Source organism: Diorhabda carinulata, chromosome 5 (assembly GCF_026250575.1).
Source record: "Diorhabda carinulata isolate Delta chromosome 5, icDioCari1.1, whole genome shotgun sequence".
Taxonomy (NCBI): Eukaryota; Metazoa; Arthropoda; class Insecta; order Coleoptera; family Chrysomelidae; genus Diorhabda; species Diorhabda carinulata.
Genome location: NC_079464.1, coordinates 22,322,553 through 22,339,743, shown reverse-complemented (window position 1 = coordinate 22,339,743; position 17,191 = coordinate 22,322,553). Strand labels below are relative to the sequence as shown.

The 17,191-nt window shown below is 29.9% G+C and overlaps 1 protein-coding gene across 5 annotated transcripts in view; it reads right to left on the bottom strand.

Annotated features, from left to right (window-relative positions):
* Positions 1 to 17,191, bottom strand: part of LOC130893661 (tyrosine-protein kinase Abl) — a 72,978-nt gene that overhangs the window by 21,405 nt on the left and 34,382 nt on the right. For 3 of the 5 annotated variants that reach the window (XR_009059235.1, XM_057799930.1, XM_057799932.1), the window contains 7 exons: positions 16,794 to 17,149; positions 13,115 to 13,246; positions 12,934 to 13,057; positions 8,818 to 8,891; positions 8,292 to 8,518; positions 6,999 to 7,408; positions 4,577 to 5,031 (listed from right to left, as the gene is read on the bottom strand). Coding sequence is in view for 4 of the 5 variants with exons in the window: in XM_057799930.1 (XP_057655913.1) it covers positions 4,577 to 5,031; positions 6,999 to 7,408; positions 8,292 to 8,518; positions 8,818 to 8,891; positions 12,934 to 13,057; positions 13,115 to 13,246; positions 16,794 to 17,149 (1,778 nt within the window). In the remaining variant the exon portion in view is untranslated. Of the gene's footprint in view, positions 1 to 4,576; positions 5,032 to 6,998; positions 7,409 to 8,291; positions 8,519 to 8,817; positions 8,910 to 12,933; positions 13,058 to 13,114; positions 13,247 to 16,793; positions 17,150 to 17,191 lie in introns of all 5 variants that reach the window. The other 2 variants (XM_057799931.1, XM_057799929.1) reach the window with 1 other exon arrangement.

Here is a 17,191-nt window from a genome sequence, read left to right as displayed (position 1 = left end):
AAAATATCCAATGTATCATCTATCTAATGTATCAACAACAAGTAACTCCAATTCAACCAAACAAAAATGATTATGATAATATAGCAACTAGCTATCAAAACATAAGTCAATACTTAATACAATATCGTGCGAAAAAGCTAAAATATTCAGTTTGTTGTTGGCAAAAAATAGGGATCAAAAGTAAAAGAACCTATCATCAAAATTAAAAGTGAAACTTCAACCCAAATTTCAACTTTTAATAAATATCAACCACTTTCCAACGAAAACCCTAATGACAACAATGGGACAGTGAATACATATCCTGAAAATTTAGATAATATTCCCTAAAACCTAACCTAAGCTAAGATATAAGCTCTGACCATAGTGCAGTAATGATAACCCTGAGTAAGAATCCAATTACTAAAGTTGCGCAATGATAGTACGAGAGTTGCTACTTTAGCTTTGAGATATGGCAACACTGATATGAATATGTTAAATCTGACATTGTTATCAGAAGTTTGACAATTTTAAAGCTATTTGAGTTGTTTACACATACTTGAAACATTCATCTTGGTTAAAAAATGGAATTAAATCGCGAACATTTTCTATGACTCGCTTCGACTTATGGTGACGAGGCACCGCCTCGAGCCACCATGTTTCGCTGGGTTTTCGAATTCAAATGTTGTCGCACTTCGGTGCAATATGAATTTCTGAAGATCGACCAAAATCGACTGCTGTGCCAGAAAACATGCTGTGAGTAAAATGATATTGCAAGATCCTCATATGACATACCGTGAGATTGGAGCATACTTGATCATTAGCTCCACTCGCATACATTCAATATTGCATGAACATTTGGTTGTCAAAAAGATTAGTAAGCGTCTATAAGATCGTGACAAGCGATGAATCATGAATATGAACATCAATCGACTGTATGGGTCCTTCAAGATAGCCAATTCCAACAAAAGTTATTCCCGCACGAAGCACTATAAAGCAAAAATGTATTGATCTAAATTGAGTACAAGAAAGCCATATCCAATTATAAATATTTGTTTTTATTTGTCTATTTCAAAACTTAAGTAGCAAACCTCGTATTTGAAAAAAGTGTCACTGTTACGTGGGTAATGAGTCGTCTACCTATTATCCAAATAATTTCCAAAAGTATTCCGTGTGTAATTTATTTAAAAATTATATTAAGGGTAGAATATATTTCATATATGATAAACTAAATATGAAATCATAAACAACTTTTTAATAGTAACAGGAAATAAAAATTTACAGTGTACCATTAATTTGACTAACAGAGTTAATGGAAATTATTATTCAAAAGATTTGTTATGTCAATAATTTTCCATTTTTTAATTTCTAGTCTGTATTGTCTATATGTTTTTGTTCGTTTTCATTCCAAATCGCTGCTCCAATAAAAGCTTAATAATATTAATAGTTCAATTAATAATTTATATTAATAGTATGGATATTTCTAAATTTGTTATTTCTTATATATCCTACTAAATGAATTCAGTATTTCTGTACAGTTAGACTATTAAACTTTATAGGTTGTAGACTACTAATCATTCAAAAGGTTATTTATGTAATGTATCTCTAATTGCCTTCTCTGAAATTATTTTGAATTGCACATACACCACGATACAAATGTACACGATCAGTTGCTAAACTAAACATATTCCTCCCCTGACAAAAACTGCTGTATCTTAACTGTTCTCAATAGATCAATGAAATACATTGTATGTAATTTAATTTCATTTCCGTACATGATTAAATAATGACTTCATTGTGTTTCAGCTGTAGTTGCTATTACACAATAAATAAGGTTTCCTATGGAATGTCAAATTTCAAGCAATGACAGCTCTTTACCTATGATTATATATTTCTGAAACGTTTTGCAAAATCCTACAATGAGCAACAAAAGTGAATTAAAACTTACTTCTCCAGAAATAGCTGCTGCTGCAAATCAGGTATGTTATAGTTTAATTCCGGAACTATCTTAGGAAAAATAATGAAAGATCAACAAATCATTTATATATTGGCAAAAGGAAAAGGTCACCTTGTCAAATTTGTAGAATGTTTTACTCGCATATTTTAGTGAATTATGTCATAAATTAGAACACTCTACTTTATAGTCGTGTTATTTAATGTTAAAAACTATGCTTAATATTAACAAAACAGTAGAAATTAAAAATTATCTAAAGCTTAGAGTGTTACTTAAGAGAAAATCAGATGGCTACAAGCTCTGCAGCCGAAATCGAGAAATTCATTAAAAAGCGCCCGATGAAATGTATCTACTTGAAAGGTTATTATCATTTCCGATCATAAATTTCCAGGTATTGACAAGGAATATTAAAAAAGTATTTACGATGAAAATTATTCGCTTCTGCAGTAGCTTAGCACTACATTGCTGGCCTCACGAGCTAGAGGTTGAACGTTAGACGCCCAAATAAGACATCTCTTTTTTTAATTTTTTCGGCTTGTGGAAATTATGGATACATCTAGAAGGGAGGAACTTTACAAATTAAAACAATAAGTTGTAGACATGTGGGTTCGCAATTCTTATACAAATATCCATTACAAAAACTAGAGTGTCAAAAAAATTTACAATAACTGGTGTATTTTATGATATTTATAAAAATACAACGAACTTCGCCTTTGGACACAAAATTTTTTTTGTAAATTATCAAAAAGGAAGATGTAGTTTTGAAGAGAACTTCCAGAAAAAAATTGGTATTATGTCAATAACGTGGAAGGGATTGAAAATTTCGATACAATGTATAAAAACAAGTATTTCGATTATCGAGTTAATTGGGCTGTAACTGAGTGAATTCGTGATTTGCGTAGACTGAAATCAGATTCTCATAATAATTATTGTGAAGTCGATTTGCGGATTATACACAATTGATATTTGTGAATTCGCTCTCCGATTCTGATAACAGCTTTGACAGTTCGAATTATTTATTCACGACTTAACAGTGTAAAAAATTACTAGTACAAACCAGAATGAGTAAGGATGTGAAGATTTATTATTTATTAAATGATGGTAAGTGATAACCGAATTCTATTATTCAAATATCAACATTATTATCATCATCACCGTTTATTTGTTTTTCAATGTGTAATTGATATTTTTATTATACCTAAATGTAAATTTTGAATGACATTAAAATTGAAGTTCTCGTTATTTGTTATATCATTTCACAATTATCTATTAAAGCCGTAGAAAAAGTATAGTGTATAACTAATGCTAATTTCCCACTCCTATACTCGTTGGAAATGACCATAACTCCTTGCTCATTAAACAATATACTATTATAATCACATTACATTGTAATATATTATACAGGGTCGGACAAAAAAGCAATATGTAATTCAATAGTCGTCAAGGCAATAGCCAGGAAAGTAATTGCTTTTTCTCCTTTGAGGAATAGCAGAATACATTTTCGAAATATTGAATTATCAAATTAAAGTTGAAGATAATGGTTTCTCAATTACATGACATACTCACTGCCGAAGTGAACATAAAAAAACTGTATGCGCATTGGTTACCTTGAATTTAAACATTAATGTGGAGATACACACAAGCAAAATCGACAAAATCTTTGTCGTCATATTTCAACACAATAAAGATAAGAAAAAGAAAATTGTTTAGTAAGATATGTGTAGTAATAATGATGTAGAAACCAAAGGTCACGCAACCGTATTTGGGATGCTGGAAGCGTAATTTTAAGCAATAAACAACCTCAGGAGAATGTGTAGAAGTAAAAATTTTTACTTCCAATATTTTATTATATTGATATCAATTATCATAAATAAGTGAAGAGATAAATACGTTTCTAAATTAAATATTATATTGAAAACACTAACAAACGTTTGAGGCTAAAAATCAGTTTAGATACGATATGAGAATGCTATTAAATATGAGGATACCTCAAAAATGAGAATTTTCCTTTGCTTCAGATTACTACAAACTTTGCTGCTCACGTGTAATTCGTTAATAACTTTATGACTATGAGGGTATTATAAGAGATACCAATGAAAACTTTTTCAAATATGCTTATGGTTACATTCATTTCATTAAATACTATTAAATGGATTATGATAGATAGCTGTCACTTCCCTTATTATAAAGGCTGTACATAAGGGTTCCTAAGACGTTGAATTAAAATACTGATAATCGTTAGTCAAAGTCAAAGTTGAAACTAATAACATTTTGATCCCTGAAAAATAAACTACAACATATTTAAATTTCATGTATCCTATTTTCAACACTAAACATATTAACATTCTCTCAGTATTTTTTATGAACTATAATTAAAACTTGTTATTCTCTTATGAAAACTTAACTGACTGATTGCTTATCTTCAAAGTACATAGAAGTAGATGTCAAATCCCAATTACATCCAACATGAGTTTTCAAATAATCCTATATATATATTTGTGTAGCTGTTAATGTTACAATTTCGATTATTAACGGTAGACTTGTAAGATAATGTGATCCTTGCAAAAACATCTCAATATTATGAAATATAAATCATTAAAATATTCGCAACCACCTACTATATATCCAAACAGAACACTAACTCACCACTTTCTGAAATACTCGGTGGAGGAGGTAACGGTTCCAATGGGGAACCAACAACAGGAACATCGGAATCGGCACTGATGGAACTTTTACCATCTTGACTTGGACTAGTGAGAGTAAGACTGGCACGCTCCTTCCCATCATCTTTAATATCCTTATCAGTTTCCCTTTTTTTCAAACTAACACCGAATCTCGAACTTGCTTCCTCTACAGAAGGTTGGAGGGTACTAACGTCGCTAGTTTCAGACGGTTCGGTCGGTTGAGATTCGCGAGATACTTTTTTGGTGGTTAGGGGTGATCCAGGAATGATTCGCTTTTTTAGTTCTTGGGATGAAGTCATTGTGGACGTGTTACAGTCTACTTGATCAACATCAGATCCATCAAATTCTTCTGGAGGTGGTGGTAAATCTGTAGGCGGGGGAGGGAATTCCAAATCAGCCAAAGTTGGTTGGATCGATCTGAAAATTGAGATATAGAGAAATCCAAAGCCTATTATATAAATTAAATAATGGTCTACTCTGTTCAATTAGACGTATTTCCATTTCAAAAATAGAAGAAAGAAATATATTTAATAATTTTAAAAATAATTTTAACCATAATGTTAAATATTTTTTGCGATAATATATATATATATATATATATATATATATATATATATATATATATATACTGTCAGTGTCAATATCATATTTTGATAAAGACTTTTCTTTAAGTCGAAACGTCAAAATTTTTCTTTCTTTTAAAAACTATCAAAAAAAACTAATTTTGAAAATAACGTGGCAAGGAAACACCAAATTGGACTAATTTCAATATATTTTCCGAGCTTTCGAATACTTATGTATTCATCGCCTGGGACTGAAATTATTGCCAAATACAGTATAAGAAGTATGTATAAATGTATAACAATAATAAAATTTTACTTACAATAATTAATTAAGATTGCTGGTGATTTTTGATATTGTTAAAGCTTGTAAAAATTTTTAAACAAATAGAATAGACAATAAATTTTATAGGTTGTTGTTGGTTGTTAATGGCGTTGAATTTTCAAAGAATTTGTTTTTTCAAAATCTAAAAGATGCATAAATTACACCAAGGTTATTTAAATCAGTTTTCTTATTAATGCGTTGATCATTTTGGGCAATATATGTTTCTAAAAATAAAAGTTTTTTGTAGTTTTTTTCATACATAAGTATTCGAAAGCCCGGAAGATATATTGAAGTTAGTCCACTTTGGTGTTTACTTGCCACATTCCCAATAAAAAATTACTGTATCAGTCTTAATTACATATTTCAAATATTTTTATTTTATTTGCTTGTTACAAATGCCATTTTTTCTCAACAGGTGACACTTATCCCAGCTTCTTAAATTAGTAGTCTAGAGAAAAGGTTACTTATATTTTTCTGTTATTTTTTTTTCAATATAATTTATAAATACAGATTTTTTCAAGCTTTTTCTTACTCTATATGTGCAAGTCATATTTATAGTTTGTTATGCTCCAGCATCTTTATGTGCGTTCCTATGATATCAGTAGCAAGACTCAACACATTCATAAACGAAAAATTTCAGCGTTAGTTCCATAATTTCACTCAATGTTTCAAAACTTATTTTTGCAGCCACTTTATTCATTTTATATCGTTCTACAGTTTTTGAGACTTCAATTGACCACTATTCACGACGGTTTTATTTTTAGAATCCCCAGCATATTGTGAAAAGATCATTTTTATTTTAACAAGTGGAAATATTTTATATAATTGTTATAACCTAATAGTAGCAGCACATAACATATATACCCCCGTGAAGTTGGCCCCCTGATTTAATTATCTCAAAATTTCGTTAATGCTAATCGTTAGAGAGGATAAGAGAGAAAAGAAAAATTGTTAGAGTAATTATTTCAATTAATTTTAAAAAATTACCTAACCTAATTTGATTCGATCCAATTATATTAAGATTATTTGATAACTTCGTGAAGTTGACCCCCTGATTTAGGTTAGGTAATTATTTAATATTAATCGAAATAATTACTCTCTAACCATTTTTCTTTTTTCTCTTACACGTACTACTTAAACGTTTAAGTCCATTTTTACGGTATCAGGGAGTCAACATTGCACAATAACTTAAAATCGTTTTTATATAAAACTAATTACTCTCTAACAATTTTTCCTTTTTATCTTCTCCTCTCTAACGATTAGCATTAACGAAATTTTAAAATAATTAAATCAGGGGACCAAATTCACGGAGGTCATATGTATTAATATTATCAGCTAATTCCATGGCATTGGCGTTGCCAAGTGTTCACGTTGTTTCCAAAGAAATACTATCATGTTGCTGATTAATCATTTAACAGTGGTTATGCAGAGTTGTAGAATATGTTGTATTACATTCACAGAAACATATTACTTATAAATTATGGTATGAGAGTACTTACCTTGAAGGGCTTCCAGCCCTAAAAGAGCTATTTTGTGACGTTTTAAAACTTCTCAAACTACTTCTTACGTCAGCGCTGTTATTCCTAGTTATGTTTCGATTTCTAGCTAACTTACTAGAAGTAGGGGAACTTGGAGGATGTGTAGAGTGAAACGTTGTAACTCCTCCGGATGAGTTACTTCTAATCATCTGAGGTTGTGTTCGAATGCTAGTTCTTGGAGACAATGATCTTGGCGTGGTATCAGATTGGTCCAATACTGGGTTGACAGCTTGAACAATGACTTCCTCGTTAGAGGACATGTTGTTCTGTCTAAGAGACTCCAAATATGCACCAATTCTAGCTCCTTTTGGAAGAGTACCGTATCTGCTAATAGCCTTGCGGACATTTTGAACTTCTAAAGCTGCTACAACCTAAATATGACAAAATATATTAATTAAAATCAGATTTGATAAAAGAACTATGTTTTTAAATCATCATTTGGTATGCTTCCATATTTTATAACACATTAAATCGGCACTAGATCATACCAAATATAATTTAACCAAACTTTATATTGAAATTATGGAAGAAATCAGCTGAATTAATAAAGTAATGTATTATAATTCGCAACGCCCCTTGCATACAATAATGACTGAGAATGTAAAAGTCATAGTTGCCTGCCACTCAAAGTTGCTAGTTGTAAGAGTGCCAGTGCTTTTGAAAAAGCCAATTAGTAACCTTTTAACTGGTGAAAATGTGATTTTGTTTATAGTTGTCTACCATTATGCTGTTTCTTAATAACAAATAGAAAATAGTGTAAAATATGAAAGCAATAACTATCGATGTAGGTCAAGATTCGATGGGTTGACTGACTGGCCTGAAACTTTTTACGTGGTAGAAGTGGTAAGATAAGACATTTTGATATATAATAAACTACTGAATTATTTGAAGAAGAAAGAACAGAGTTGAAGAAGAAACATGGAGCTCCAATGAAGACATCAAACTTCAAAGAAGACATGTGGTATTTACTTTTACGGGAGTTGAGAGGAATTAAAAAAGAAATGCTGCAAATGAGGGAAATAAAACAAGAGGGAAGCAAATAAGAGTGGAACAACCAATTGCTAGTTGAAGTTTATGTTCGAGAATTATTAACACTAGTAATAAATAATGTTATCAAATCAGATGAAGAAATTACATTGTCAAAAATTAGGATTTCTTGGAGAGTTATTTGTGTAGTGGTAATCTGATTTATATTATTAATAATTGACAAAATATAATACATATTCAGAGGAATTATGAATATTTGATATTTACCGTAGGTTCCTTGGATTTAGTCTTTTTCCCTCTTTGTTCCAATCCTTTATTACCCATAATTGGAACCCTCTTAAAAGACCCTGCACCTGGTATAAAGCTACTAGTGGTTGATATTTCTGGATAAGAATGGGCTCCTGAATCGTCCGTATCAGGAGTTTGATCTTGTAAATCACTTTCACTATCACATTTTGTACTTGACGTTAATGTTTGAAGTTCTCTAGTCAGTCCTTTAAATGATAAATCATTAATAAATCAAATTTGAAATGAGAAAACTTGAAAATAGAAATAAATATTTTTGATTCATATGTAATCGACTTCCTGAGAAATTTAAATTGATAAATTTAATAAAATACTATAATTAGTATGCAAGCAATTTGATTTATAAGCATTATTTAATAAAGACTTGTTTTAAAATTGAATAGAGTTAAAAGTATGTGATGCGTCATAATGATTGAAACATTAAAATAGTGTAACAATGGAAATAAAGAATCTTATCAAAAATAATTAAAATGAAATGTCTTTATACCATTTAAATCAGTCCCATCCTCTCCTATATTTTCTGTTTGTCCTTGGTCCTCAAACGTACTATCTCGAAAAGAACTGCAAGAAGATAGCAAGCTGCAACCAGAATTCAATGAAATTGTTACAATGCATCATGTTAGTAAGAATTTTGTACAATAAATGTAGTTAAGTGAAATAATCGAATGATTCAGTTAGTTGTTTAATGTGAATTAGTCAATCATGATACAATGTGTCTCAAATAAAATCTGAATTGCAAATAAACATTAGTTGGGCATTTTATTGCAGGTTTCATTGGGATTTATGCAATATGTGTTATGTTGATTTCTAATATTAAATATCAGGATTTATTAATATTTATTTTATTTGATTTATTAAGTACAACTAGAATGATCGAAATCAAGCAAACGAATTAATTCATTTTTAACTCTGTAATACAAGAAGTATAAATGTATTCTGATTTTGTTGTATACTTCCAGGTGTCTATTGATAACGGTGTAGACTTCTTTCAAGAAACAAAGAGTGATTTTTCGAAATTTCCTTTCCTTCCTTTGGTTTTTCTTCATCTTTCTTCTGTTTAGTAATTGGTTCGAAATTTGGCTAATTTTTCAAAGTTCGTCGAAATCAATTCTCGTAATATTTAGTGCCTGGTGATTTCTTGAAGGAGTTGTCATTGTTTACATCTTTACGTACTTTTCCTCACTACTCCATATTTCACAGGAACCAAGAATATTGAATAAGATAGGAGATTTGACTTAAATGTATTGATTGCTTCGACATTTTGAAAATATTTCTGACCAAAATTTCATTTTTCGTGACTATCATTTACTTCTATGATGTGGAAGCGTGAGGGATCCTGTCATCGGAGTAGTTCTATGGTGCAGTTGACTTGGGTCATTGGATTTTGTCGACAATGGAAAGTGTTTTCGAGAAAGAACCATTTTTCTTTCTGAAATTAGTTTTCCTCGTTTTTGTGTGCCATATAAGGAATTGAAGGGATATATGTTGGTTGAGTTTGGATTATAAGGAATAAATGATGAAATTCATGTTTCTCATCTTTGAGAAACAGTACAAGGATTGCGAAAATTAATTTTGATACTGCTACCTGTGTGCCTAGGAATTTATATTAGGTTAATAACTTTTCAAATTGAGAAATGTACTTATAATCGTAAGTATTGTGCAAATATTTAATCATATTAAATATATATAAACTTGAAATTATAGAATTATGTAAGGAATTTAATTTGGAATATATTATAGCCTTTTCTAAATTATCTATTTATTTGGGATGATAGTTTGGAAACGCGAGTAATTTTTCTGAATTTCGATTATGTCATAAAATGAAGCTTATATTCAAACTATATATTTTTAAAGCGTTTTTTCGTTTTTATTTAAAATGTTTATTATAATTTTCGATACTTTATACATGTAGGTATCTGTTTTTTTTGGTAAATTTTTTAAGATACTTTATGAAAGTACACAATATATTAGCGATATGTTGCCTATGAATAATTGATTTTAGTATAGTTGATTCGCTAATATTACTTGCACCTATTTGTTATTTTAATCAATTTACGTTTTTCGAGAGAAAATTATGTCACAAATTGAAATTAAAATGGTTGCCAGCTTTCAGTCAGTCGCAGCGTTAGGGTTGTCAGTTATAAACGGGTATATCATTGTTAATTATTGACACTCACACGATAAAACTACAAAAATTTCATGTGTTTCTGTTACTCCTATTAAGGAAAAGGCATTGGCGATGTGGGATGACATGAAAGGTTTATTTACCAGGCTTCATAATGTAACTATGACCTATTTACCTATCGTAGCAAGTTGGGTACCCAGTAAGCGGTTATTCTCTGAAGCTGGAACTAAGAGAGAAACCGCTTACTGGACTCTACAGGATGAATTTGGTTAGGTCTTTCAAAAAAATCGACTGTTGTACCAGAAAACATAGATGCTGTGGCGTAAACTTATATTGCAATATCGTCATGTGACGTACCGTGAGATTGAGGTATACTTGGGCATTAGTTCCATACAGCGTGATTTGACAATCGCTAAAAGCTCTGGTCGAATGAAGCAAAGAAATGCAATGCAAATTCACATTCAATCGTGGAGCATCGAATGACGTTCATAAGATCGTGACAGAAAACGAATCATGGATCTATGCATATGAATCTAAAACTAACAACATTCGAATGTATGGGTCTTTCAAGTTAATCCAACAAAAGTTGTTAGCGTTCCAAGTACTTCGAAGCAAATGATCGCCTGTTTTTTCGGAATATCTGGACAAGTCATTACTAAAAAATCAAGGAAACGAATTGCAGAAGACCAATAATTCTCCACTACGACAATTTTCACACATCAGTTCAAAGAAAAACGTTTTTGAACAGTCAAAACATCGAACTGATGGGTCATCCGCCGTATACTCCTTTTGTGGCACCCAATATTTTTTTCTTATTCCCGCAGATCAAAATAAACTGCAAGGGCAACATTTTCTACAACGAAAGAAATAGTTGATGCTTTCAAATCACATGTTTTGGAGGTCTCAATCGAAATGTCAAACTTGGTTCAAATGCATGCAAAAGTGTATTGATCTTAATGAAGAATATGTTGGAAAACAATGAAGCCATATCCAATCATAAATCTTTGAAATAATTTAGTTTGTCCACTACGGCTACACCTGTTACACTATCCAAAGAATTTGCTGGATCATAACGAGCGAAAGAATAAATAATAGAGAGATAAAATTTGTTGAATATATAAATAAATATGTTCGAATGGTTTTGATGACTTAGACGTTGATTTTATTTGTGTCAATTTGGTCATCGTTTATTTTGGTCCAATAATATAATTTTTTCACTTCGTTAATACCTCTGTGTACTGATTTGTGAATGTGATTATTTTCAATTTTTGTTTTTTTCTACGTCGGTTAAAACTTCCGCGCAATCAGTAACTTTGAACGCTGAATTTTTGAACACGTTTTGAACTGTTACTACAAATATTCGCATAAGAGAATCATTTTGAATGTATGAAATATAATTTTTTAGGGTCGATGTTTTCTTTGATAAATCTTATAATGGATTCGCTATTAAATTTGGGTATTTTTATATTTAACAAAAATTTTTCGAATATTTCGTTACGGGTTACTCTGGTTATGTGTCAAGTAGATTTGGTATTTATACATATATATATATATATATATATATATATATATATATATATATATATATATATATATATATATATATATATATATATATATATATATATATATATATATATATATATATATATAGGTTCTTCAGATATTGTAATATTTAGAATTGGATTTTCTATTGCACTTTGTTTAGTGTCTAAAGTCTTGTCGTTAGCGTCTTTGTTTTCGTTGATATGTGCGCAGGGTTTTTAACGTCATATCCTATAACATTTATTCGTTTAGTTCGTGGTCAAATGACTCTTACATTTCTGATAAATCTACTTTGTCTATAATCGATAAAGGTGTCAGAATTCAAAATTTTCACATCTTATTTTTCTAAGTTTTCTGTTTAAAGAGGTCCCAGTTAATTGTGGGTGTTGCGTTATTAGGCGTAATGTCGTTATTTATATTCGACTCGCCTAAGCTAATTGAATTGAGAGAGTTACTAAGTTTCCAAAATATCGTTAATATTTGAATTATTTTTTCAATGCTTATTAAATTACTTTTACTAAAATATCAATTCAAGATCCAACAATGGCTAGGAAAGGTAAGGAAAGGAATAATTTGGCACTTACCATTGAGGAAGAAACGATCTTTCTCAGAATTTCCTCTCTTGATTTTTTGGATGCTTCTAGTACTCCAACGAATGGTTATTGTAGCAATTAAACCGTAAAACAGTAAAGTTGTACAACTTACAGATTTTAATATTATTTATTAGAAATAACTGAGTAGTGAGTAATTGTTACAGACTATGAAATAGTGTATTTTGGTTGAACTGTTGCCATACCTCAATTATTAATTACAATTTATAGGTATTTTAAAATTTGTAAGATACTGTTAAGAGTTAGATGATATGTTGTGAAAAATGTTATGATGTAGAATATGAATCCACAGGAAAAACCTTTCTTAGAGTCATGAACTTACCTTGTACGTTTGGGAGGTGCAGGGGCAGGCATTCCTTTTTTATTAGTAGACCGCCTCATTTGAACGTTAGTCTTTGATCCTCCAGTAAAAGTAGAGAGTTTATTAGATGTATTGTTGAGAGTATCTAAAAGAAGAGTGTGGGAAATTCCTAGAACTTATCCTTTTTGAAAAATAATCTTACCACTAGGTTCTGTTAGTCCAACAAGGCCATGAATATTTCCTGTACTTCCTGAATGTGACTTTTTGAAAGCCATATTTGGAGTTCCCAAAGGAACTGATGGAGAGTCATTGCCTTGCAGTTGTTTTTCAACCTCTGTTAAGAACAAAAATATAAGCAAAACGTGTTATTGTTAGAATTGTTAATATCACAAAACAAAAAACTTAGTGGAAAGAATTCAACTTGAGTTTTATTTTAAATTATGTCTTGGAGATTGAAGGTTGAAGTCTTATAATGAGAGGAAATATACGAGTAACTCGTTTTTATGGAAGAAACAGAGCATACTAGCTTTTACAGCTGCAATAAATAGAAATCTCTAATTATAATGTGGAGGTTCCATAGTAAGATCGACCTACACCCATTTGCTGTTGTAATTCGGTTCCCATTCTAAATATGCTCACATCTATTATTAAATAAAAATATGAAATTTTATGTTACAAATTTTAATGAATCGCTTACTACTCGTACATAAACTAAAGTACACTCCGTACAATAGCTAGGCGTAAGCACTTGCCTATTGCGTTCGCTCAAAGAAACCTTCCAAGACCTGTTTAAATGTACTACTTTTAGATTTTGTTATGGATGACTAACTTAATTGATAACTTTCACGCTCTAATAAAACGGAAAAAGTTTAAACGCAACATTTTGTTTATGCATGGAACTGGTCTAGGCTAACTAGATATCAAAATATCCTCTTATGCAATGATGTGAAAATCCTGATAATGACTGAAGCTTAGTAAATAGATATGAATGTTTAAATGAGATCATTAGAGAGTAAGAACCTTCAAATTAATCAGCTCTTAAATCTGAGCGATCGAAAAAATCCCACAGAAATTTAATGATTATGTTGTATACAACAGCAATACCTTTGTAAATTTTTGTAGTCAATTATGGAAAAAGGCCATGAATACAGAAATTGATTGTTTAAATAAAATTGAGACTTGGAAAATAGTCGAAAATATAGATAATAATAAAGTTTTGGATGTAAAATTGCTATATTCAAAAGAGACTAATAATACTTTTAAAGCTAGATTAGTGGTAAGAGGGTTTCAACAAACTGACGAAATTAAGGGATGTTTATTCACCTGTAGCCAGAATGCAAACTCTAATTGTTGTCAAATAGGCCGATGTATTGAACAAATTGATGTAGAAGTAGCATTCTTAAATGGTAAGGTAAAAGTTTTATATGGGTTAAAAGAGAGTCCAAGAGTGCGCCTCGAAAAATTCTTAGTGAGTATTGGTTTTGAAAGAAGTAATGTTGACTCTTGTTTATATGTACATGAAAGATCTTGTTAATATCAAAGAGTACCTTGGAATTACCATGAATTTTGATGTGTATCATAAGGAATTGAAATTAAGCCAAACCAAATATATAATATAGAAAATAGTAAATTATATAATACACCAATGGAAGTTAATTTAAAAATTCAGAAATCAGATAATTACGAGAAAAATATAAAGTATAGAAATTTAATTTGAGCTTTATTATATATAAACTCGGCTACGAGGCCTAATATAAGTTTTAGTGTTAATTATTTGAGTAGATTTCAAAACTGTTATGATAAAACACATTTCAAATATGTTTTACGAATTTTTAAGTATTTATATTTAACTAGAGATTTGGAATTAATTTATAAGGAGAATGTAAATATAAATGTTATTGATTGTTAAGTTGATACCGATTGCAGATATTATAGATAGAAAATCTACTACTGGTTATGTAATTAGATTATTTAGAAATGTAGTATGTTGGAAATCAAGAGAAAAAATCTAACAAAGGCTTCGACGTTTGCCGAATATGTAGCTTTGTGAAAAGCAGTGAGAGAATTAAAATTAAAATCAAAACTTTGGCAGACTCATAATTCAAATTGTGTTCTTCGTGATATACATGATTTATTGATTGGTGTTATATCTTTTACTTTAGTAAAAATAGATTGAATATTAAGTGTTTGACTGAATGCTATCTTAATATTGTGTTGTTTAAAGATTCCAGAAAGTTTAGGAGTAACTGATTTTATATATGGTAAAGGTGTATAAATTCATGGAATAGAAATGTTAGAAATGACGTTTGAAAATGATGATTCAATGTTCGTATCAATGTCAAATGAATTATACAAAATTCGTTTCAAAAGATTTGGAGGATATGAGTTTTCATAAAAAAGTACATATTTCAATATTTTTTCATGAAAAACTGGATCAGAAATTTTTAGAACTCTATTTTTCATCTGTTTGATTATATTAATGTTAGTGTTACGAAGGTGATATAAATGATAACTGATATATCTTTCAGAACTTCTTGGATTCCTATACCAGTCAATTAAAATTTTATTATTTTCGTTTCTTATAAATTTAGTATCAAGAAAAGGTAACAATTTTTCAGTATTCTGCTTTTCTATAGTAAATTGTATATAAAGATCGAAACTATTGAAGTAAAATAAAAAATTATCAATTTCATTATATGGAAGGGATATATATATATATATATATATATATATATATATATATATATATATATATATTATATATATTATATATGTATACGTATCTTCCTCTTATCAGTGACTTTCATAATCATTCTCTTCATTTCTATTACATAATATTCGTGTGTTTGATAAGAATAGCAATGTTATTCTTTTGAGGAAAAGCTTTTTTACTTTGTATTCTAAAAAATATATTTTCAGCATACATACTCTTTTTTATTTACAGTTTCGCCAATTTTTCTTAACTGCTATTTATAAACAGATATATGCAAAAAATCCTATACTAGTATATTCGTAATGATTTTACCTTTATTTTGACATTTTGAAGAGTAGTAAGTAGATAAATACAATTACTGATATCACCTTGCCTGTTTTTATTTGATAACCAGGTACGGACTGTTAAATATTGTGTAGGTTATATGCTCTATGTTGGACTTTAGTTCACTCAGTAAGCGAGTCAATGAAACTTGAATAATGTTAGCTAATAGTAGCGTTCCTATTGCATGAAATCTCAGATTATTTGAACTCATTGAAGTGTAACCTCATTAGACTCCTATTTAATTTTACCCCTTCCCTTACCGATTCAACACCAGCCTTTGTTCTATGGAAATAAATGAAAAGCTTGTGGTTAGATTTATTAGTTTTTAGGTTATTGTTTAGAATCGCAATTAAGATTTGCGAATTTATTTTGATTTCACTTTGGTATTGACAAATGAATATCTCAGTTTGTCATTCCATTTGGTCCATCATACCAGTGACAACAGGTATGATGGAATAAATCAGATCGTTTGCAAAAGGAAAGCTATAAATAATAGCAATGAACATATTTTGAAAGGTTATATGCTCAACAATATACAATACAATCATAAACAAAATTTTATATTGTAAACGTCTGATGAAGTTTAGAGTTACATTGGCTCTTAGACTATATTGATGTTCTATTTATTAGAATCACTGATTTATCACAGATAAATTACATACTGTTGATTTCCTTCTACTTCATAGTATGATCCAAGGATTAAAATGCAAAATTGCCACACGTTCAGTTGGTAAGTTGAGCTAATTAATAATATTTTCAGAAGTACTCATCACATTAACAATGAAAATATGATTGTCATTAGTTTAAAATTTGAAAAGCAATTTGACAAGTAATGAAGTATTACCTTCTGTAATGCTTGATTCTTGGAACATATTTTCCAAGGCATGATGGATTTCCTTAAAAGTAGGTCTATCATTTGCATGCCATTGCCAACACTGCCTCATAAGCTCATAAATTTTTGGAGGACATCCCGGCGGACATTCCATTCTATATCCTTTTTCTAACATGTGATAAACATCCGTTAGATCAACTCCAGGATAAGGCGACATACCGTATGTTGCTATTTCCCATAATAAAATACCGAAAGCCCATACATCAGATTTAGTGGAAAATTTATTATAAGCTAAGCCTTCAGGAGCTGTCCATTTTATTGGAAATTTGGCACCAGCGTGGGCAGTATATGTATCATCCCTCATTAACCTAAAAAAACAAATAGGACAAAAAAATGTGAAAACTTTTTCC